At 47.3% G+C, this 21,648-nt stretch overlaps 12 protein-coding genes across 12 annotated transcripts; 8 read left to right on the top strand and 4 right to left on the bottom strand.

The window, feature by feature from the left end:
• The first annotated feature begins 260 nt into the window (after positions 1 to 260).
• Positions 261 to 1,805, top strand: FOBCDRAFT_248642 (chaperonin 10-like protein). Its single transcript, XM_031175549.3, has 2 exons — positions 261 to 839; positions 889 to 1,805. The coding sequence occupies exons 1-2, from the start codon at positions 406 to 408 to the stop codon at positions 1,535 to 1,537; spliced, it is 1,083 nt and encodes a 360-aa protein (XP_031046682.2). The 5' UTR covers positions 261 to 405; the 3' UTR covers positions 1,538 to 1,805.
• A 168-nt stretch (positions 1,806 to 1,973) lies between these two features.
• Positions 1,974 to 2,608, top strand: FOBCDRAFT_216942 (uncharacterized protein). Its single transcript, XM_059609468.1, has 2 exons — positions 1,974 to 2,259; positions 2,326 to 2,608. Exons 1-2 carry the CDS (start codon positions 2,076 to 2,078, stop codon positions 2,364 to 2,366), a joined length of 225 nt encoding a protein of 74 aa, XP_059466915.1. The 5' UTR covers positions 1,974 to 2,075; the 3' UTR covers positions 2,367 to 2,608.
• FOBCDRAFT_216943 (uncharacterized protein) lies at positions 2,586 to 3,753 on the top strand. Its single transcript, XM_059609469.1, has 2 exons — positions 2,586 to 2,608; positions 2,658 to 3,753. Coding segments are annotated over exons 1-2 (1,005 nt in total). The 5' UTR covers positions 2,586 to 2,606; the 3' UTR covers positions 3,661 to 3,753.
• A 955-nt stretch (positions 3,754 to 4,708) lies between these two features.
• On the top strand, positions 4,709 to 5,568 carry FOBCDRAFT_198234 (uncharacterized protein; the record flags this gene model as incomplete). The annotated part of the gene is made up of 2 exons (XM_059608912.1): positions 4,709 to 4,883; positions 4,946 to 5,568. The coding sequence occupies 2 exons, from the start codon at positions 4,709 to 4,711 to the stop codon at positions 5,566 to 5,568; spliced, it is 798 nt and encodes a 265-aa protein (XP_059466917.1).
• Positions 5,569 to 7,241: 1,673 nt separating this feature from the next.
• On the bottom strand, positions 7,242 to 8,158 carry FOBCDRAFT_198235 (Alpha/Beta hydrolase protein; the record flags this gene model as incomplete). Its single annotated transcript, XM_031175554.2, has 2 exons — positions 7,242 to 7,839; positions 7,893 to 8,158. 2 exons carry the CDS (start codon positions 8,156 to 8,158, stop codon positions 7,242 to 7,244), a joined length of 864 nt encoding a protein of 287 aa, XP_031046687.2.
• Positions 8,159 to 8,692: 534 nt separating this feature from the next.
• Positions 8,693 to 10,383, top strand: FOBCDRAFT_237732 (major facilitator superfamily domain-containing protein; the record flags this gene model as incomplete). Its single annotated transcript, XM_031175555.3, has 7 exons — positions 8,693 to 8,832; positions 8,885 to 9,271; positions 9,321 to 9,390; positions 9,441 to 9,847; positions 9,892 to 10,036; positions 10,086 to 10,229; positions 10,276 to 10,383. 7 exons carry the CDS (start codon positions 8,693 to 8,695, stop codon positions 10,381 to 10,383), a joined length of 1,401 nt encoding a protein of 466 aa, XP_031046688.3.
• A 77-nt stretch (positions 10,384 to 10,460) lies between these two features.
• FOBCDRAFT_316630 (uncharacterized protein) lies at positions 10,461 to 11,746 on the bottom strand. The gene is made up of 2 exons (XM_031175556.3): positions 11,333 to 11,746; positions 10,461 to 11,284 (listed from the first exon to the last, which is right to left on the bottom strand). The coding sequence occupies exons 1-2, from the start codon at positions 11,711 to 11,713 to the stop codon at positions 10,574 to 10,576; spliced, it is 1,092 nt and encodes a 363-aa protein (XP_031046689.3). The 5' UTR covers positions 11,714 to 11,746; the 3' UTR covers positions 10,461 to 10,573.
• A 402-nt stretch (positions 11,747 to 12,148) lies between these two features.
• Positions 12,149 to 13,037, top strand: FOBCDRAFT_258065 (uncharacterized protein; the record flags this gene model as incomplete). The annotated part of the gene is made up of 1 exon (XM_059611215.1): positions 12,149 to 13,037. One exon carries the CDS (start codon positions 12,149 to 12,151, stop codon positions 12,974 to 12,976), a length of 828 nt encoding a protein of 275 aa, XP_059466918.1. The 3' UTR covers positions 12,977 to 13,037.
• A 598-nt stretch (positions 13,038 to 13,635) lies between these two features.
• On the top strand, positions 13,636 to 15,435 carry FOBCDRAFT_316632 (major facilitator superfamily domain-containing protein; the record flags this gene model as incomplete). Its single annotated transcript, XM_059611990.1, has 2 exons — positions 13,636 to 14,005; positions 14,053 to 15,435. 2 exons carry the CDS (start codon positions 13,636 to 13,638, stop codon positions 15,360 to 15,362), a joined length of 1,680 nt encoding a protein of 559 aa, XP_059466919.1. The 3' UTR covers positions 15,363 to 15,435.
• Positions 15,436 to 15,767: 332 nt separating this feature from the next.
• On the bottom strand, positions 15,768 to 17,984 carry FOBCDRAFT_198239 (cytochrome P450; the record flags this gene model as incomplete). The annotated part of the gene is made up of 1 exon (XM_031175559.2): positions 15,768 to 17,984. The coding sequence occupies one exon, from the start codon at positions 17,982 to 17,984 to the stop codon at positions 15,768 to 15,770; it is 2,217 nt and encodes a 738-aa protein (XP_031046692.2).
• Positions 17,985 to 19,021: 1,037 nt separating this feature from the next.
• FOBCDRAFT_178246 (chaperonin 10-like protein) lies at positions 19,022 to 20,155 on the top strand (the record flags this gene model as incomplete). The annotated part of the gene is made up of 1 exon (XM_031175560.3): positions 19,022 to 20,155. The coding sequence occupies one exon, from the start codon at positions 19,022 to 19,024 to the stop codon at positions 20,036 to 20,038; it is 1,017 nt and encodes a 338-aa protein (XP_031046693.2). The 3' UTR covers positions 20,039 to 20,155.
• On the bottom strand, positions 20,133 to 21,011 carry FOBCDRAFT_216948 (thioredoxin-like protein). The gene is made up of 2 exons (XM_031175561.3): positions 20,904 to 21,011; positions 20,133 to 20,852 (listed from the first exon to the last, which is right to left on the bottom strand). The coding sequence occupies exons 1-2, from the start codon at positions 20,955 to 20,957 to the stop codon at positions 20,421 to 20,423; spliced, it is 486 nt and encodes a 161-aa protein (XP_031046694.1). The 5' UTR covers positions 20,958 to 21,011; the 3' UTR covers positions 20,133 to 20,420.
• Positions 21,012 to 21,648: the final 637 nt, after the last annotated feature.

The following is a 21,648-nucleotide window of genomic DNA, read 5'->3' on the forward strand; positions in this document are numbered from 1 at the left end:
AGTCATGATGACCCCCCAGCCAATGACATGGCCACATCGGCTATCGGGTATCGCATGTCGCCTGTCTGCAATTCGGGCATAGCGTCCCGAAACCCCCAATCTCGAAATGCGACACTTCAATTCCTCCCCCCAAACCGCGTCGCTTACTCGAATCAGATGATCTTTCATGATGGAGGGGTCGTAGTAGGAAAAAAATGCCCCTCACACGTAACGGATACGGTAGTCAACGCGATGAGGGGTGAGCTCTGAGGTGGTTTCGACGAGTGGGGGTATTTGGTCGGCTCGTCGTCATGAGATGAGCTTTATAAAGGAAGAGAAACCCCAATTGACTTGTTCTTAATTGCCTTACTCTCTCTTTCTCGTCATCTCAATACTCATACTACCCTTGTATCGTTCATCATCATCATGTCTGTTCCCGACAAGTTCCAGGGCTTTCAGTCCCCCAGCGCCGAGCACTGGACCGACTTCCAGAAGAACTCGTTTGAGCCCCGTCCCTTTGGCGAGTACGATGTCGACATCAAGATCGAGTGCTGTGGTGTCTGCGCCAGTGATCGTCACACCATCAGCGGCGACTGGGGCGGTTGCCCTTATCCTCTCGCTGTAGGCCACGAGGTTGTTGGCAAGGTTCTTCGTGTTGGTGATAAGGTCACTCTCGCAAAGGTCGGCGACCGTGTCGGTGCTGGTGCCCAGGTTTGGTCGTGTCTTGAGTGCCGTCAGTGCAAGAATGACAACGAGACCTACTGTAAGCACCAGATCGACGCTTATGGCGCTGATTACCTCGATACTGGTTTCAAGACCCAGGGCGGTTATTCTTCTCACAGCAGAGTGCATGAGTACTGGTGAGTTCACTTGTCCACCCAATCGACCCCATTGACTTACAATTCGTAGGGTCTACCCCATCCCCGAAGCCCTGTCCAGCACCCAAGCTGCTCCCATGCTCTGCGCCGGTATCACCGTATACAGCCCACTGAAGCGTCTCGGCGCCGGACCCGGCAAGAAGGTCGGTATTGTTGGTATCGGTGGTCTTGGCCACTACGGTGTTCTCTTCGCCAAGGCCCTCGGCGCTGAAGTCTGGGCCATCTCTCGTTCACGAGCCAAGGAGGCCGACGCCCGCAAGATGGGCGCCGATGGCTTCTTGGCCACCGGTGAGAAGGACTGGACCGAGGGCCACAAGATGTCCTTCGACATCATCATCAACACCGCCACTTCTTTCGAGGGCTTCGCTCTCAGCGAGTACCTGAGCCTTCTCGATGTGCACGGCCACTGGAACTCCGTTGGTCTTCCTGGTGGTGATGGTATCTCCATCCGCAACCAGGACTTCATCACCAACGGTTGCTACATCGGAACATCGCACTTGGGTAGCCGACGTGAGATGCTCGAGATGTTGCAGCTCGCTGCTGACAAGGGCATCAAGTCGTGGATTGAGGAGATTCCTATCTCCAAGGAGGGTCTTCAGCAGGCTATGGAGGCTCTGAGGACGAGCTCTGTTCGCTACCGATCTTGCATGACCAACTATGAGGAGGCATTCGGTGCTTAAGCGAGTGGTATTGTCAAAAATAAAAAGAAGGAGTTTGTTGGGAGTAGCATTGGGAGTTATGAATGAGTTAATGGTGGAGCTGAATGCTCTTGTTGGCGCGCATCAAAGACACCTTGATGGGTCGAAATGACGAATAAGTCTGGTATGATCAGTGTGATCATGCCTGAATGAAATGATGAATTGAATATGATGAAATCTATCCATTGTCTGTCTCCGTGATCGGACACGATTGTAACTTTAGCTCATGAGCTGAATAGCGAGTATTTACAAAGCAATGATTTCATAATCAATGATTCCATTTCTGCTTTCTAATGGACCATCGCGTAGTCTGGTTTTGGAGTTTTCGGTTCAGAAGGCTAGACTATTTTCACTTATACTCCCCGCATCACAACTCATGGGGTTGTGGGGGTCTCCATCTCACCTTTTCACATCACAATGAAGATCAAGAGCTGTGAAGATGAGCTGCAAGCGGGCAATTGGAGTGATTAGCTGTCAGTAAGAGTAATTGATCTTCAGAGTCATTGCATGCAATGCCAAGATGCGGGCTATCATGAACCCGCTGAGTCTCATTCTTACAACCTCCAATTCCCTCTTCACGTCCAAAAATAACGACGCCGGCACCCATGTCATCAGCGCTATCCCTAATTCTGCCACGCCGAATTCTCCTCCGTGTATCTCCAGCGGAGACCGGCGGGTGTTACTAGTGACTCACCCCTACCGCTGTATGTCTTCAGCCTTTTTCACTACATGCTGAGAATAATGTGAAATTTTCTAACGCCTTTTGTTAGCAGTCGCTTTTGAGCCTCGCCAAATCGAGGGATGTGATTAGCAATCTGTAAGATTCGGTGTGTTTAGATGCAGGGAGGAGTCATCGTGGTGGGCTTCGCGGTTTGTTTAAAGATCAAGGTGATCGCCGGTTTTTTGGAAGTTGGTGATACCTTCAAACTACACTCTACAAAACAATACTACAACAATACAATCTTATCAAGATTTTTCACAAAACTTTTGGATACCTTCTCCACATTTCTACACTCTCTATTGACTTTCCATCATCATCATTATCATCATCATGTAAGACCAGCCCCTTTCAGCCTCGAGCTCACGACTAACGACACCGCAGGGGACAATCATCTGCATCTCCTTCATCTTCATCATCAAGATCTCAGACTTCAGGTGCCAGAGACCCAACATCACTCATGGACATCACACGTCGCTTTAGCCGCTCCTGTAGCAAGGCAGAGATCGCCTCAGTAGGCATCTCCCCTTCAACCTCAGCTGTCTTCGCAATCTACACAGCTGCGCAAACCTCTCAATCCTGGATAGACGTCTTTGACATCAAGACTCAGAGCGGCTATTCCAAGACAAGTGGCTCACGCGCTGTCTTCTCACCCAATGGCTCGAAGCTGGCTACTATTAGGGACTGGACCGTTCAGTTTACAGGAGGCTTCGACTTTCACCACTCTAGCACTGTCTTCCTGAGGGACTATGTTAGTGGAAAGACGGCTTGCGAACTCAAGGAGGCTAAGGGTGAGCCAATTGCTTGGAGCCGTGATGGGAGACTCATCGCAGTCGGTGAAGCGAGGAATCGCATTGGAGTTTGGGATGTGAAGAACGGAGTCCGAGTCGGAAAGGTTCTGAGCCACATCGACGCTGTTACTCACGCTGCTTTCCTCCCCGACCAGAGCCTCGTCACTATCTCACGCGACGGAACGCTGCGCATCACCAACACCAAGACTTGCAAGACAATTCGCCGTCTCGAGATCGACGGCTCAAACAACCCCCGCGCTCTAGCAGTCAGCCCCGATGGTCGACGCATCGTTTCAGTCTGGGGAACAAACGTTCACATCTGGATCCCCTCTGCCAACGACTTGACGTCTTATAACCTCAACGCAGTGCGCGCTGTTGAGGGATGGCCCCTTGTGATCTCGCCCAACTGCCGATACATGCTCTGCAGAACTGAAGATGGGTTCGACATCATGGATGTTGCGACGGGAACGATTATGTACGATGAGGCTACGGAGGAGATGGTTATGTCTGGGGCTTTTGATGAGGATGCTAAGGTTCTGGTCCTTGGAAGGATGGATGGCGTTGTTGAGGTTCGGGATGTTTTTGACAGGAGGTGAAAAGTTGTGATACCCTAGGGTGACCAGACTGTAAATGAGCTGGATAGATATGTTTTGGAAGGATGGGCGTTTACTTTACACGGGCGTATAGGGGTTGTTACTGTTTCTCAGATATTCAACATCGTTGATTGTAAGAGCATATGCCAGGCTCTCAACAGCAAGTATTGACATACTCAAAATTAATTCCCTCAATTATCTACATACATGTTCGTTGAACCCAGCGGCGAGATATCCTCAATTTTGACTTTTGAGTTCCCCCAAGCTGAATGGATCCAGGGGTAAAAAAGTTCTTACAAGCCACATCAGTGCTCTGAGACAGATATTTAGCAAAGTCAAACAGTAATCGGCAAATCAGGGGATCACATCAAATGCTGAAGTTATGAGCCGAAGAACACAATTTGTCACATAGGTAGTGTTCCAAAAAATCACATGCAGACCCAGATCAACAACACTTAATCTTGTATCAAAGCTTGTTTTTTCCAGCCTCTAAAGTCTTGTCGCGAGTCCTCCCAAGGTCCCCCTTCTTCATACTTATCCAGACTGATCTTACCCATCCATCAATATATCCAAGGGCCAGTACCACTTGTTGAACTGTAGCCTTACAAACAGAAGTAGGAAAGCCCAAGCCCTCAATCGCAAGCAACAAAAGACCTGGGTAAGTCCAGCAGGAACTTCGCGTTTAGCAAAAGCTTTGCAGGCTCTTTAACCATTCATCAGACGACCAGCCAAAGTTTCGACATCCTTTCTGGCTTCCCAAGGCTTCGCCCAGGGGTATCTACACATTTGAGCCTTGATCTATCTTATTGAGATATCAGACAAGGTTAACGAAGAAACAAAGCCCAGAGATATCGTATATAGCCCGTCATTATGGACAACCAACCACTCCCATCAGAGATCTTGTATCGGATTTTCGAGTATTTCTGTCTACATTGTCAGGAGACACATTCCGTTTCCCATGAGCAGATCTTATATAATAAGACGGATAAGAGCCGCCGGGCTCTCCTCAGCCTCAGCAGGACGTGCAAGAGCTGGGGGTGTATTGCGCAAAATGTACTTCATCACTACTTCAAACATTCAGATGATCGACGCCAGATTCTTTTCTGCAGGACAATTTGCGAGAATCCAGAACTTGGCGAGCGGCTACAAGTGGCCAGCCTCCATCGATCGGCAGGCATCGACCACCACTTATTTGCCCAGCTTTGGTTTCAGGAATCCATGGCTAGGTATGTACACTTGCTTGGGCAAGGTCCGCTCAAACTGCATAGCTGTACTGTCTCATGGGGAGATTATATCGCGCCGATTATTCTACTTCGTGCACCCAACCTCAAGCATCTCGTCGTTCACGGTCCTTATAATCCGTCCATTTTCGAAGAATTCAGTATGAAAGCCGTCTTACGGAATAGAGCCCTGCCTCAAAAGCTCGAGTCTCTTTCGGTAGGGCAGCAGGAAATATCCTGCCTCTGGCATCTGGAACTACGTGTCCGAACAGATCTGGATGCTTTAGGGGGATTTCTCATGAGATTGGAAAACCTTGAGACGCTTTCCATATCGCGACCTAACTTGAAAAGACTCCCAGAGAAACTCCCACTTCAGAAGCTGCGCAGGCTTCGGATTGGTAATGCGTGCCTATCCAAGGACACGCTGCAGAGACTCATCAACAGCACAGGAAGCCTGGAGGAGTTTGTTTATAGAGAGATTGGAGACACGGCCGAATCAACAGTCACCAGACTTGTCACATCTCAGGAGATCTTTGAGATGTTAATTCCCATGAAAGATAGACTTAGAGAGGAGTCATTGATGTTATTACTTAGCAAACGGACGGTAGCCTACCAACCTGTAAATGGAGTAGGTCTTTTTAATAAAGCTAGTATGCGACCAAGTTTATTTGAGAATGCTTACAAAAGATAGTCACAACCTAAACAAACCGCTGGCAATCGGTTGACTGCTAGTTCCTAGAGGAGGCACACTCCGACTGTGCTTCCTGACGACAATCAGCACATGCTGATAATACGGCCACTATTACAGTGATACAAGAGAAGAGCCTTGAATGAGAAATAGTAGCTGGCAGTGAGAAATTGTTCGCACCTTCCAGTCATTCAGCTCATCTTTGGACTATAAAAGGCCCCGATTTCCTCCTGGGTACAACCTTGCTCGACTCAAGCTCTTAAAACTCACAAAACCACCCATTATCATATATCGCAAAGCAATCATTCAAACAACATGAAGATACAGAACCTCCAACGGGAGATTATATTTCTCATCTGCGAGAGCATATGTCCTCATTGTCAAAAGCTTTATAAAGATTGGCCGGACGTAGGCTGTACAGGCGAGATAGCACCTCCTCCTGCGGCCAAAGAACGTCTCCAGACGATCTTAAATCTCTCCTTCATCTGCAAGAGATGGGGATATATCGCACAGAAGGTACTGCATCACCATTTTGGCTACTTCTAAACTCATCCAAAAGCAGAGTTCTTATTCTGTAGGACTCTTTCTGAGAATCCAGAACTTGGAAAGCATGTGAAGGAGGCTAGAATAAGATAAATCCCTACATACGACTTGAGTCTTGATGAAGAATGGCTCACGAAGTCGTTGAACAAGTTCTCAGGGGTTCTTGACTTTCCGGAAGCGTCCACAGTGCCAGATATGTACTCTTACCGGGAAACGATGGAGCATTCACCCAACTCGATACACAATTCAGCCAGGAAATCGATCCAACAAAAATGCGGAGAGTTTCTAAAGCATGGTGATGTATTCCTTCAGCCACTCTGGCGTGATGATGAGGATGAGGACGAATGAGTTATTGGTGGTTGTCTATAGGTTGCGAGGGGCGGGCACCAGCTTAGCACATACAAATGATGCTAACAATATAATAAATATTGCCAGCTACAAGATTTTGCGAGCATGCCCTGTTGTTGATTGACCTAATGTTGACTTGCAGTAGTAGATTGATGCCGATAGCCCCTATCGTACAGATATGCATCACCTCTCCCACAACCCGTCAGTGACCGCAACACTCTGCCAAACCACTAGGAAATGTGGATATTCTGGGGGTGGAAGTTTGCTGTATACTCATGTATTATGCATCGATGAAATTGGCTCGTCGACATAGTGTAATGAAAAGATGCGGTCTTCGAATGGAGCACGTTAGTATAAAGAGCGCTGAAAGGCTGCAAGTCGAGGCATTGGTACATAATTCAAGTAGTATTGGGCTGCACATCTTCAAGCAGATCTACTGTAGAATCTAGATGGTTGAGTAATTGCCATCGATTGATGGTATATATGCGACTACAACCGAAGGTGGACAAAAGTTGGTGCCAGGCTCCATCGGGAAATCCGTACAGCTGGGAAGACAGTTTTGCTGTCCATTCAAAGCAGAGCTAGCGATACTCCGTGCTTCAGTTTTACCAAAATATAGATATATTACGAGAGGTGAGATGCCATCTCCGTCGCCAGAGATCGATCTCGGTCTCGACAGAACTAATAGTTCACGGGTCCATATTGTTCAAAAGACATATCCTAAATTTGATGTCCATGGCATTTCCAAGCTCAAAAACATCAATATATCGGATCTACCAACACAGTTAACACTTAAGCCTTCCGAGGAAGTCCGAGAGAACCTCTCGAAACTTCTCTGGCTCATCAGTAGCAGGATTATGAGCTGACTTCTCAAAGACAACAAGCTCACTACCCTTGATATGCCTCCAGATCATCTCAGACTCTTCGATGGGACAAATAATGTCAAGCCTTCCAACAACCACCAAGGTCGGAACGTTGATCTCAATCAACCTGGACCTCACATCAAAACGAGGCTGTGACCACGAAAACGCAGCGTTGTGAACCTCCCAACGAAGTTCGGTACTTGCACCTTCAAATGATTCAGGCGCCGGGTTACTCTCAGGGGTGTAGATGGTGACAATCTCGGCCATGCCTTGTTCTGCGTCTTCTTGGCCTCGTACGTTGCCGGTCCAGAGTCTTACTTGGCGCATGGGATCAGGATTAATGCGGTGTGATAGGAGGATATCTGCCAGTGCGCGGTGTGTTCCCTGGGGGCCACATGTCCAGGTGTTACGAAGGACCAAGGCCAGGAGACGGTTTGGGTAGTTGAGGGCGTAGTTCAGCGCAAGGAAGCCACCGTACGATCCTCCAGCAAGGATAAACTTTTCGTCTCCTGCCCAAGCTCTGTAAAGACTGTTAACCACGATTCTTGAGGTAAACGCCCAACGGTCACTTACCTGAGCTCTTCAAGATCCGAGACCCACTGCTCATCGGTGAAAGGGCCCTTGACCTCACTGCCTCCACTGCCTCGAAGATCATACACGAGAACACGGAAGCTGTCTGCAAGAAACTTGAAGTCCTCTTTTATGCCGGTGTGTGACGAGAGCCCTGGAGCGCCATGAAGAGAGATCATCAAGGGTTTCGACTTGTTCTCAGCTCCGAGGAGGCAGACATTGAGTTTAACTCCGTCACTGAGCCGAACCTGGGTATAAATTCCCGACATTGTGGTGTTTGACATATGAATGAAAGGCTATGTGATGTTTTGCTGTCTTGTTTGAAGTTATGATTTCATATACGTACACTGTGAAAGGCTTTATATAGTATATCTCGACGATTGATCTCTTTCGGTGTTATTCAGCCACTTATACCATTATGGGCTCAGCATCGCTGAGCGAGTTGGAGTGTCACATAATCTCCGACCGTCAACGTTAAATCGTGATATTCCCCGGCATTGAAAGTCAAGAATGACATATGCAGCTAATTTCCCCAGACTAAAGCTCATTTTGGCGTTTGGACAAGCTTATTAAACTCCGATGAGCCGCAAAAACTCAGCCGGTTGTCGCTGAGCGAGGTGGCAGGATTTCCTAATCGGGCAATTTTCGTAAAGCGAACTACGATTTGCTTGGCGACATTGCGATTTGTCTAGAAATTCGTAGAAAACGCGACGGCTCTGTTTATTATATAGAGAGGAATGATTAAAAATATATAGGATGCTAGTATTGCTGTCTTTTGTCTGAGTTCCCTCTTGTACAAAAGAATGTCGACCGAATCAGACGCTGAAAAGCAACAACCAGGCTTCCCGATCCCTTGGGAACGAGACCCTAATAATCCTCAAAATTGGAGCCTGTGGAGGAAAGCATTGAACTTGGGAATTGTGTCTATCTTGGGTTTTATCACGTAAGTCCTCTCCAACATCAAAAATCCTTATCATCTCACGGTTTCATATTAGTCCTTTGGAATCATCCGTCATCGTCCCAGGCGTTCCTCTCCTGAAAGAAGACTTCCACGAAACTCGACCACCCGTGACATCTCTCGTCGTATCAATCTTTGTTCTAGGCTTCGCGTTCGGTCCTGTACTTCTGTCACCGCTTTCGGAACTTTACGGTCGTCGATTGCTTCTTAATATCTCTAATGTTGTCACCCTTGGCTTTTCGATCGGCAGTGCCCTTGCACCGAACATTGCAACGTTTATTGTCTTTCGGTTTATTGCTGGGAGCTTTGGTGCTGGCCCTATGAATATCGGGGGTGGAAGTATTGCTGATCAGATTGAACTGTCGAAAAGAGGTTTTGTGATGTCGATATTCTTCACTGGTTACTTCTTAGGTCCTGTCATTGGGTAAGTTTACTCTCCTTACCGAACATTGAGGTACTGACCCGTCCAATAGACCTGTAATAGGTGGCTTCATTGCGAAGGACCTCGGATGGAGATGGGTGTTCTGGATCATGGCCATCTTTGTGAGTACGATTTTATGTCCCATAATCAGTGCTAATCTTTCTGCATTTAGAAAGGATTCATGACGATCGCGACATTTCTCTTCCTCACCGAATCCCACCACCCCACGATCCAGCGAAAACGAGCCAAGGGCACAGACGACCCGACTCCTAATAAAGAAGCACCGAAAGTCGGACAAGTACTGTTTCGAGCGCTAATGAGGCCGATGAGAATGTTGATCCGTAGTCCTATCGTCACTGGTCTCTCTCTATATCTCGCACTGATATATGGCTACCTATATCTTCTTTTTACCACGTTCTCAACGATCTTTCCTGAGCAGTACGGGTTTAAGATTGATGTTCTTGGGCTTGCTTTCCTTGGAGTAGGAGTAGGCTGTATCATTGCATTGGTGGTTCTCTCCTGGCTGAGTGACTGGCTTCAAGACCATCTTACCAAGAAAGACGGAGAGTCTAAGCCTGAGTGAGTATGTCTTCAAAAACAACGAACGTCACTAAGTGTTTCAGATATCGATTGCTTCCCATCGTCCTTGGGATTCCGCTTCTCCCCATTGGGCTGTTCGTGTATGGCTGGACAGCAGAGTATAAGGTCCACTGGATAGTTCCTATAATCTTCACGGGATTCTCTGGTGCTGGTTTGATCTTCTCTTTTGTAAGCTGTAGTCTCACCGTGACTTATGCTTACGACTGACATATAGTAGCTTCCCACTCAGATATATATGATCGATGCCTTCACAACCTATGCGGCTAGCGCTCTGGCTGCTACAAGTGTCATACGTAGTATAGTCGGCGGATGCCTCCCTATTGCTGGCCTACCGCTGTATTCTGCTCTTGGTTATGGATGGGTGAGTTCGCCATGAATATACCTCATTTGATACTGACAACTATTAGGGAAACTCACTTCTTGGATTCATTGCCATCGTAGTATCGATCGCACCTCTTCTGTTCTGGCGCTATGGCGAGACTCTGCGCAAGAAGTACGATGTACAGTTTGATTAGTAATGTCTCTTGAGGCTTTCTGACATTTTGGTATCCAAGATGTCTTTTGATTAGTGTACTTATAGAATTGGTAGAACAAGGGGTCGTTGCCCGAAGGTTTTCCCCTGACTGAATTCGCTTGGTTTAGCCCAACTATGACCAAAGAATGACATGAATGCATATCAAGCCCCTGCCTGTCTTTTTCCAGGTGTTATGAATGTAGGAGCTTCGTGGCCCAATCATCCTTCTCTAGCAGAACTCTTACATGTTCAAGCGTCCTCCTAAGATTCTCCGACACCTCCACCAGCCACTTCACATTAAGCTTGCCCGTATCACTCAAATCCAATGTACCCGCTATGTACCTCTCTTGAAACCCTGTCGCGCTTTTATGATCAGCGTCCACGGAGAATCTGACATCTCTCGTCGCATGTCTAACCATCAACTGCTTTATCGCAATGTCATCCGGTTTTGAGGTCTGAAAGCTTCCAAGGGTAGTTTGTGTGAAGTAATTCCTGAGATATTCCCCTGGGTCTTCAGCAAGTTCGGAAAGAAGGTTGACTTGTCGCTGATGAAGCATCACGAGGTTGATATGACGAAGACAGCCTGTATCGCAATTCTGACATGCGAGATATTGTGCAGATTTGTGGGAGACGCGCTGGAATAATGATAGTATCTCATCGAGTGGCGTCTGCCCGGGACTTTGCGTTATAGCATCCACGCTGCCGCTCATGTCGTGTATATCGGCATAACATGCTTTGGGGCACTTTGCTTTTGGCTTGAGACAAAAGGATGGAGGTGGAGAGTCCAGAGCGTTCACAATCTCGGTCAGGGATGGAGAGTTTGCGGTGCCTGAAGTTCCTGAGATGGCTCCTGCATCTTGGTCTGTAAGGGTTTGCTCAAACCCTAATACGTTATTAAAAAGCTATCTCTATCAGTAACAGGTCTCGGCTAAATCTGGCAGGCTACTCACAGCTGGGTCTATGCTTTGAGGCTCGAATGAGGTTGATGACATATTTATACTGAATCCCATGTCAACGTCTGGTGGTGTGATCTCTAATGACGGGAGTTCGTTCGATGCTGATAACACATTGTTTGTGCCTGCTCTTTTCTTCCCTCGACGCTGAGAAAGGCTGTAGACACATGTTGATGAAATATATGAAGTCGCACACCGACGGCAAGGAACGCCACCTGAGCATTTAACGCGAGACTTTCGACACCCGTCACAAGAAGTATTGTATTTTCTTGTTTGTGTTGAAGAGCTGGGACTCCTGCTCGCAGAGCTATTGATAGGGGTCGAGTGAGTGTTCCATCGGGTGGTGTACGTATCTGGTATTCCGTTGGAAGGGGTCATCGTAGAAGCAGAGAATTGAAAACCTTATTTGATGAGTAACATTATGTTATCGAGAAACGATATATTGTGTGGATGAAGTGTTGTTGGACGGATTTGTCATCATATAAGACGATAGATCCTGGTCGAAACAATGGGTATTACATAACGTTACATGAGCTTGAAGCAAATGTAACATGTCAACCTCCAAGACTAAACTTCACCAGAATGGCCAAATAGCAATGGGAATAACTTCATGGCGTTGGTGTACTCGATAACGTTATCAGCGTGGCATGTGAGCAGACGAGCCTGGGCACTCTGACTGTAAGGTTATATCGGGTAAAAACAGTCCCCTCGGATTGGCTCAGCGAGAGTTGGCGGTTAAATCCAAAGCTGACATTCTCTCAACTTCAACTCGGCTCTTATAATACTTCTGCACCTCAAGCGAAAATCAAAGACATGCAAAATAGTAAGCAATTCATGGCAAAATCTCCTAATAAGAAGAAACAAGTCTCTGCTCAATACCTCGAAGCCGACAAAAGATGGACGGAGGGTTTGATACTAGCTCAAAGCCCCTTCTGGGTCACCGCCGTGGCGTTTGTGATGTTGAGCGGCATAATTAACAGCTGGAACGACGTTGATTATATGCTCTTCTCTATCACCGCTGCCTTGCCCTCGATACTTCTTCCAGCACTCTTATCGAAGCCCGGTGGTCGTCCATGGTACCGCAGATACTGGGTGAAGCTCAACCTATGGGTATCAATCATAGTCTTCCTGGGAACATACTTAATCTCGCACTACTTCTTCGATCTTATGGGCATGCGATACATGTTCAACAACAGAATAAATTTCAGTTCTGCTGTTGCTGGTCGAACGGGCGGTGAAGTTCCTCTGTTCTTGTATCCGCTTACGCATGCATACTTTATGAGTTACTTCACTTGCTTGTTGGTTGTAGAGCGTAAGATTATTCGTCGATTACAACCTGGACGTATTGGGCGAATCTTTGTGGTGCTGGCTCTCTCATACGTCGTTGCGTTCGGCGAAACATTCTTCATGGCAAGCCCTCTTCTCTCCGAAGTATTTCTCTATGACAAGAGAGATCGTATGATGAAAGTAGGAACTTTTGGATACATGATATTCTTTGTCACTGGCTTGCCTATGCTCGGACGCGTCGATAGCCGTGGCGAAGATTGGCCTCTCAGCAGAGTAGTCACGGAAGCTCTGGCTGCATTCACGTGTATACTGCTGTTTTTTGAGCTTTGGGCAAAGATAATTGGGCCTCTTTGATGGTGTTTTCATTAGCTGAGATGTTGACAAACTGAAATCCGGGGCAATATGGGGATGCGGGGTGAGATCGGGGATGTGGAGGAGTCGGCTCGACCAACGGACAGGGATTTTATTGCCAACGGACTTCGGTTCGTTTTATACGAAAATCTGCAGTTGAGTTTATTCGCCGGAAATAAACTTCGCAGCATAGATCTTCATCGTTTTAACTATAGATTGCTAACCGAGACTAAAATCATTCTGTTCAAGTTATGATGGCATAACTGATGCCACAATCGGTCCACAACCTCAACTCTTGGTTCGAGACAGTTAGGAAGTGAGTTAAGGTCATCGAATACTAGCCGGAACAAGTCCAGTTTGTTGCAATTTGATGAGTGTGTTACAATCTATCTAATAGCCAAAGAACCAGGACCGCGCACGTCGATGAAGTGATGCTGTATTTAAACCCCACGCTAACACGGCTCAGGAACCGAAAAATATGTTTCCGAACCGATTCCCCGGAACGGGAGTGTGGGGGAACGACTCATCTAGACTCCCCCGATCAATGGACTTATTTAGTAAGAAACACTAGCCAAGCCCTTTAACCTCCCACTTCATAAAGAGCCTCAATGAGCCTCAATCTTGGCCTCTAAACCAGTGTCAGCACCGACCCCAACTTCACAATGGCTGAGAAGTCAGATTTCCCAGATCTCGCAACCATCGCTTCAGCAGACCACATCGAAGACGAGAAAAAGGCACACACAGCCCACGATGGCGGTCACATTGAAGGAAACGCTCTTCTTGTTAACAGACAGGGCGAGATTCGAAAGATTCCCGTGCCGTCGTCGGATCCTAATGATCCTTTAAATTTTAAACCGTGGGAGAAATACGGCTTGGTCTTTTGTTGCTGTTGGTTCTCGGTTATGGGACTCTCAGTTGCTTCGGGTCTGGGAGCTATCTTGAATGTCTTCTTTGAGATGTATATTCCCAAGGGCTTTAGTTCGGATCAGGTTGTGTTACTCATTACATTGCCGACCTTGTTTATTGGACTTGGTATGTTCTTGGAATATTTTCTGTTACTATGGCACTAACAAGGTCAGGAAACTACATCATTCTGCCTTTGTCGCTTGCTTACGGCCGTCGACCCATCTTCCTCATCTCCGTGGTCGTTCTTCTCGCCGCCAGCATCGCAGCAGCCACTCAAAACAGCTACTACGGCCATCTCGTCTCACGCATACTTCAGGGTATCGCAACAGGCGCATCCGAATCTCTTCTTCCTCTCATGCTCACAGAAGTGACATTCCTCCACGAACGAGCCTTCATCTTCGGCCTCTACTGGATGGTTCAAAACGCTATTTCATCCTCTCTCAACCTGGCATCGTCATACATCAACGCTGACCTCGGCTGGAGGTGGTACTACTGGGTATTCACCATCACTGTTGGAGTCGGTTTGATCATTGCTTTCTTGCTTGGCTTTGAGACACAGTTTACTCGTCCTGCTGCCTCGCTTGATGGCCAGCTTGTCATCACTGATGAGTTTGGAGTCACAAAGGTCATCCCTGATTCTGAGGCTCAGGCCTATCTGGAGGAGATGTCCCGATCGGGATTGACACCGCCTAATGCCGGAAACCCTGCTCAGGATATTGAGCGCAAAGCATACGTTGAACGTCTCCGACCTTGGTCTAAGCCATCTTCTCAGCCGTTGCGTGTCATTCTGCTGAGCTGGAAGTACATGCTCGCGTCGTTCTCATCACCCGGTATCTTATACGCGGTCCTCACATCCTCAATCGCTCTTGGCTGTGGTGTTGGCATGTCCTTGACATACAACCAAGTTCTCATGCAGTATTATCACTGGGAAGCTAAGGACATCGGTTTGATCAACGTTGGCGGAGTCGTTGGAGCTGTTCTGGGCATGCTCTACTGCACATTCCTGGCCAATCCCTTCGTTCTCTGGATGGCTCGTCGAAACCGCGGTATTCACCAACCTGAGCATCACCTCATCACCATGGCTCCTCCAGCTGTTGTCGGCGTGGGCATGCTTCTCCTCTATGGCTTCACAGCTGGCGGTGGTGCAACCTGGTGGGGACCGTATCTCGGCTGGACCATCTTCCAGTACTCATTCACAGCTGTCATCATCATCTCGACAACATTTGCTTCTGAGGCTGCTCCCAAGCATCCTGGTCCTGCGCTCGTCACTGTCGTCGGCACCAAGAACATCATCTCTTTTGGTGTCACCTATGGATTGACTCCTATGATTGAGGAGCACGGGTATAAATGGGCCTTTGGTATCTTGGCTGGATTGTTTGGTGGTATCTTCTTGCTGGGCATTCCTGTCTGTATCTGGAACCCGAAGTGGCGTGCATATGTTGCTGAGAGGGAGGCTCGAAAGGGTACTACCACCACTGACTAAGGACTTGATATGTGTGGAGACTTGAGCTTGTACAATCGAATGTGGACTATAGCTCTATGAAAGACTAATGAGCCTAAATTGAGATGCTATGAAAAACCCGTTTTGTGCTCTTGTGTGACCAAAAACTGTCTGCACGACCATAAAATCTCACGATAATGGCACAAAGGGCCTGCACGAAGGCGACTCCTGTTGTTTAAGCCTTGGAGACTTTTCATCGCCGACTGACGTGCAATCTTTCTGTCACCATCTTTTCGATGAATCGTCACTAGTACACATCTTTCGTGCGCTTGGGGGCCTTGGACTCACTCCTTTGTTCACTCTTGTTGACATTTTAATCTCATCCATCTCCATGCGTTACTGCGTGTCCTCTTTACTACCAAGGATTTCATTACTCAGAAACCGTCTTCACCAAAGATCTAACGTCAACTTCTTCCCCAGACACCTTGAAACGCACGGCATCATACTCTTCCCCTCCGCCTTTTCAGACTGCGTTAAGACTGCATCTCTATGATCCACTAGACCATCAAGAACCCTCACTTCACAAGTTCCACACACTCCAGTACTGCAGGTCGACAGCACTCCAGCGCCCGCTTCGTTGATTACCTCCAGAACCGATTTGTCTTCCGGTACTCGCAGAACCTTGTTGCTTCGGGCCAATACTACATTGAATGAAGTATTTGGTTTCGTGCTTCCATTATTATGTGCAGCGAAGCGTTCGAGCCTTAAAACTCCCGGTGGTGCGTCTGCCAGGGCTTCTTCGACACCTGTGAGGAGACCTTCTGGACCGCAACAGTATACGCGCAGATCGCTGACATCTTCTTGTTTTAGGAAGGATTTCAGGTCAAATCTTTTACCGCCTTGGTCTTGGCTGACCCAGAGCTTGAAGTGATCACCATGCTCTTCTGTCAACTCGTTCACAAATGCAAGGTTGTTCTTCGATCGGCCGAGATACAAAATGGCGTAGTCAACGCCAGCTTGCTTCGCAGCCTCAGCCATCGGAATGATTGGAGTAATTCCAATACCACCCGCAACGAAGATGGTCTTGCGGGACCCAAACTCGAGACTGAAGTGGTTGCGTGGTCCCCGAATTAAAATCTGACTCCCTTTGATAGCATTCTGGTGGATCCAATTCGAAGCCCCAGTGTCATTCTCTCGAAGTACGGCTATTTTTATGTGCTGGTCGTCAGAGGGTTTTGAACTGATGGAATATTGACGATAGCCAATAGTACCAGCTTGGACGTCGACGTGCGACCCAGGAGACCATTTTGGTACCTTCCCACCGTCTTTGGGACGTAGAGTCAGGGTAACTATCCTCTCTGTAACATTTTCGACATTTTCAACGACCATCTTCAAATCTTCCGTCTTGGCAGAGGACCGAAGCGCGGAGTTGACGGTGGCTTGGCCAACATTGACGCGCATCTCATCCAAAGACGGTACATCCCATGCAATCTCAACTCTTTCTGGCCCACGACCAGAATGAACCCTGCAGTACTGAATTTCTTCATATGGTGTCTCGAGCCTCATGTTTGGTAGTCTCTCTTTCAGCACGGCAAGCTCGGTCCGTAAAAGAAGCCGTGCAAAAGGTGCACCAAGGCAGGCATGAATACCGCGTCCAAACCCAAGGTGCTGGTGCTTATGTTGTCTTTTGAAGTCAAGTTTATCCGGGTTGCCAAATTTTGTGCTGTCTCGACTTCCAGAGTTATATGCAACAAAGAGTTTCTGGCCAGGCTGGACAATATGATCTCCGATCTTTGATTCTTCCTTAACGAGGCGTTCCATTCCTGTAATGGCTGACTCGTAGCGAAGAAGTTCTTCAATCGCAGTCCTTCTAGCCTCTTCATCTTCTGTGGCGGCGTTCCATAGGTCGTGGTGTAGTAGATGCGATATCCCCATTGAGAGAAGGTTGGTGGTTGTTTCGTGTCCAGCTAAGAGAAGTCCTGGAATCATGCTCAGATGCTCATAGTCTGTCATCTCCACGACTCCAGCATCTCGCTCATTCCAGATATGACTGATCAGATCATCTCTTCGGTCTGTTTTGCGCTCTGCGATGACTTCGGCGACATATTCGTGGAGATCCAATACATCCTGAACTCGTTGCTCGATACTCAACTCCTCATTTGTTTGTGTAATCCCACCGAACAGCGCGAGACATCTTCCAATCCATTGCCATCGCGATGGCTCAAGGCCAGCAACAATAACTATAGTCCGCAAAGGTAGCGTGAGTGCAAAGTTGCTCTTGATATCGACACAACCCTTTTCCACAAACCCATCTATCAGATCATGGGCTGTGACTCGCAACAATGGTTCAAAACGCTCTAGTCTTCTAGGTACAAAGAATGAAGCTACGCTCTTTCTCAGCCTATCATGGTCAGGATTGTCATACGCGAGCAAAGTCCCCCTTTCTGGGACCTTATTTGCGAAGATTTGCTTGACTTGTGGAGGGAAATCAGGAACAGTGGGCCTTGAACTGAAAGCAGCGGGGTTGTCTAAAACTGAGACTATGTCGTCGTATCGAGAGATCACATAGCCTCCGAGTTTCTCGCTGTATTCTATACTTGGTGTTTCTCGGGCTGTGGCGAGGTCGTCGAAAAGGTTTCTCGGGTTGCTGAAAGGACAGGTCATCGTGAGAATTGGACCTGCGGATTCACCATTTCGTTAATTAATCTACCTTGCGGTGGCTTTCTATCAAATTGTCTTATATGATTGACAGCGCCGGTATCATACTGTCTTGTCATCCGGAACAGTTCGGCCGGAGCTGTTCAACGGAGGAGAGACGTGGGGCCGATCCGAGAGCGTCGACCGAACCGAAGCCAACCGAACGGTGAGATATCGAGACCGGACATTTTGTAAATCTATCTCGTATCTTTATATTTGGATATAATGAAAGTCGTTCTGCAGGTTTTGAAGCACTATCTGCTGTTCTGACAACCTCCACTGAAGAACTACCAAATTATCTCCGCAGAACCACATTCTGTGAAGGTCTCGGCCAAGTTGTACTTTCTTTGACAAACGGGACTCACAATATTTTATTAAGAATTTTGTTTCCAAGTAATACTCATGTGATTATTGAGCATCCTCGAGAATTGGTGAGGGACCAAACCTCCCAAGCCAATCTCGTTTGTTTCGTCTCATTTGCGATAGAGCGTCAGTGACTGAACTCACCATGATCAACAACGTTTCTAAAGGTGTTGGAAGTTCATCCTTTCCGGCAGATGTCTCCTTTTCCATAAACTCATGTCTCACTATCAATGCATCGAAGCTGTGATTGGCTAACGTAACAATGCCAAAGGGTCTCGAGGCACAGAGATCTTCTGCAAGCCAATGCCGCACAGAAACATCGCTATCTCCATTATTACCGATAGTCTACCTAGAGCTGAATCTTGTTGCATGAGTACCTGCATCTGTCAAATGTATGTGGTCTTGGCGGTGTCTACGGATTTTGGGCAACTTATATCCGATGTCGTACATTCATCCATCCTGCGCTAACCTCGTCTCGTATTCACTCATGTAAACCTAAATACACCATCGTCATAAGCTCATTCAGCAACAGTTTTAGTATTCACAGTCCAAATTTGAAGATTTAATATAAAAGAAGAGGATTTCTGTGGTTTATAGTCATCAATGGAGTTACCATCAAACAATTATCTCTCAAACCCATCATGGCTACAAACAACGCTGCATATCTCGTCGCTGAAAAGGCACCTCTCGAGGTGAAACCAGCACCATTCCCAGAGCCCAAAGATGACGAGGTCATCATCGAGAATCACGCAGTAGCTCTCAATCCTGTTGACTCAGCTCAACAGAGACTTGGACCTTCCATCTTCCCATGGCTCAAATTCCCAGCTATTCTCGGCTGTGATGTCGCGGGACGTATCACAGCTGTTGGCTCTGGTATTACCAAGTACAAGGTCGGCGACCGTGTGACTGGATACAACATGGGTACTTTTCAGGAATATGTTCCTGTCAAAGAGTACCTCTGTGCCAAACTCACAGAAAGCATTGGTTTTGCTGAAGCAGCTGTGCTTCCGCTTTGCTTGAGTGTTGCTGTCAAGACTTTGTTCCATCCTGGCTACCTTGCGCTTGACCTCCCTACTACAGAGACTAAAGCCAATGGGAAAGTCATTCTCATCTGGGGTGGATCTACCGGTGTCGGCTGTAACATCATCCAACTTGCAAAAGCAGCTGGTTTCGAGGTCATAACTACCGCCTCACCCAAGAACTTTGACTATCTCAAGAAACTTGGGGCCAGCCAGACCCTCGACTACAACTCTCCAACCATCAAAGAAGATCTCCTCACCGCAGTCAAAGGAAAGGTCGTGGCCGGAGCCATAGCCAACGGCGGCTTGAACATCTCAGTCTATCCTTCAATCGTTGAAACTTGTGCAGCTGTAGCCCTGAGCTCACCAGACAATTGCAAGCTTGTCCCTCTTACAATGGTACCGCGATTCCCAGTCCCTGATGGTGTCGAGACCAAGTTTGTCGTTCCTCTGGCGACTGATAAAGACCTTGCTTCGTGGATCTTTAATGATTACATCTCGGAGGCGTTGGCAAGTGGAAGTTTTGTACCGGCACCTGAGGCAGAGGTTGTTGGTCATGGACTCGGGAGTCTTCAGTCTGCTCTAAACACTCTTGATGCTGGTGTATCGGCAAAGAAGATTGTTGTTACTATGAAGTGAGAGGCTAGGAGAAATGGCAACCTCTAAGTGAAGACCGGGCAGGGGCCTAAGGGGGGAAGAAAACTTACGCCCTCTGTTCTAAACGAAGCAAGGATCTAGGTAAGTCTGACATAAATTAAACAGTCCTTGAGACTGGTTTATTTTATCACGGTAGCTGAACATCAGAAGTTTTCTTCCTCTCCGGGGGAGTCTATTGAACTCCCCTTGTTTAACATGAGCTTGCCTTTTCATAGTGTTTTCCGAGAGTCTCGATCGTAGTTTGTAGCAAAGTACACAATAGTGTGATGCTTCATTCTTAATGCCTTACTTGAGCTGGTTTCCTCATGTGGCCTTCAACATCTTGACCTACACCCCTGCTCAATCCCTCAATCCCTCAATCCCATCACTTCTCACTAGCCAAAGCCTTAACAACAGCCTCAAGCGCACCCCGATCCGCGCCCCTAATCCTATCAACCCTCCCATCCTTCGTAAACGCAACAGCCCTGCTCTTCACCCCCTCAACCTGCACACCCTTCGCAACGCCATTCTCAAAGAAAACAAAGGTCGGCATAGCACTAATTCCATACTTTGCCGCAACGTCCTTCACATGATCAGTGTTGACCTTGGCAAAAGCAAGTTGTCCCTCTGAGGCGTGGGCGTCTGCTAGGTTTGAGAATACAGGCGCGATGGCGCGGCAGGGTGGACACCAGTCTGCGTAGAAATCTACTACGACGTGCGTGTTTGATGCGAGGACTGATTCGAGCTCCGAGGGGGCGGAGATCTTGTAGACTTTGCCGGATGTCTCGGGGATGGGTGAACGATCCGCGAATACAGCCTGAAGGTGAGTGAGTTTTGGGGGTTGGAATGACTTAGTAGGATTACTTACCTGAGCAATCATGAAGAGAGCCAAAAGGCCGAAGACGATGTAAATTGTCTCCATTTTGTTTCAAGACTTTGATTCTTACGTTATGAAGGATCTCAATGAGACTCAGCGTGATGTTATGTTGTTCACTAAGGTACCTATGAACAGGCATGACAAAGGTCGCATCACATGACTTACTTGGCACGCCATCGGCCAACGTCCTACAAGTAGCATCCCCATCATCTCCTCCAAATTGCACATAACATAAATGGATTTGAAATATTGCTTTTCTATAAAGAGCTAGAATATCAACAATTATTATTTGTTGCTTGTGACGAGATCGAGAGATACTATATTGTTTTTGTCTGGGGCATCAAGCGGTGTTAATTACGTGGCATTCCAGAGACTGAAAGAGGAGAGTAGTACAATGATTTCCACACAACGGTAAATAATATCAATATACAATGAATCTTGAATTGAAACGACCTTATCCATATATAGTAATGGTACTTACTCTAAACAGTACTTCTATCAATTCTGTTGCAATTAAAATTGGATATTATATAGAGAGAGATTACCCTATAGACACAACATTTGGTACTTGTTGACATGCAACTTGAGAATTGAGAAATTAAAATCCTTTTATTATGGTCATGTCTTTCATCGTAAAGTCTATCCTTGATCCAATTTTTCAAAGATGCCAAAGGGGTATGATGAACAGAATCAGAATGCTCGCAACAAAACATGAACGCCTGGGCTGATCTCAAGC

The sequence above is a fragment of the Fusarium oxysporum genome, chromosome III, assembly GCF_013085055.1.
Source record: "Fusarium oxysporum Fo47 chromosome III, complete sequence".
Classification (NCBI taxonomy): Eukaryota; Fungi; Ascomycota; class Sordariomycetes; order Hypocreales; family Nectriaceae; genus Fusarium; species Fusarium oxysporum.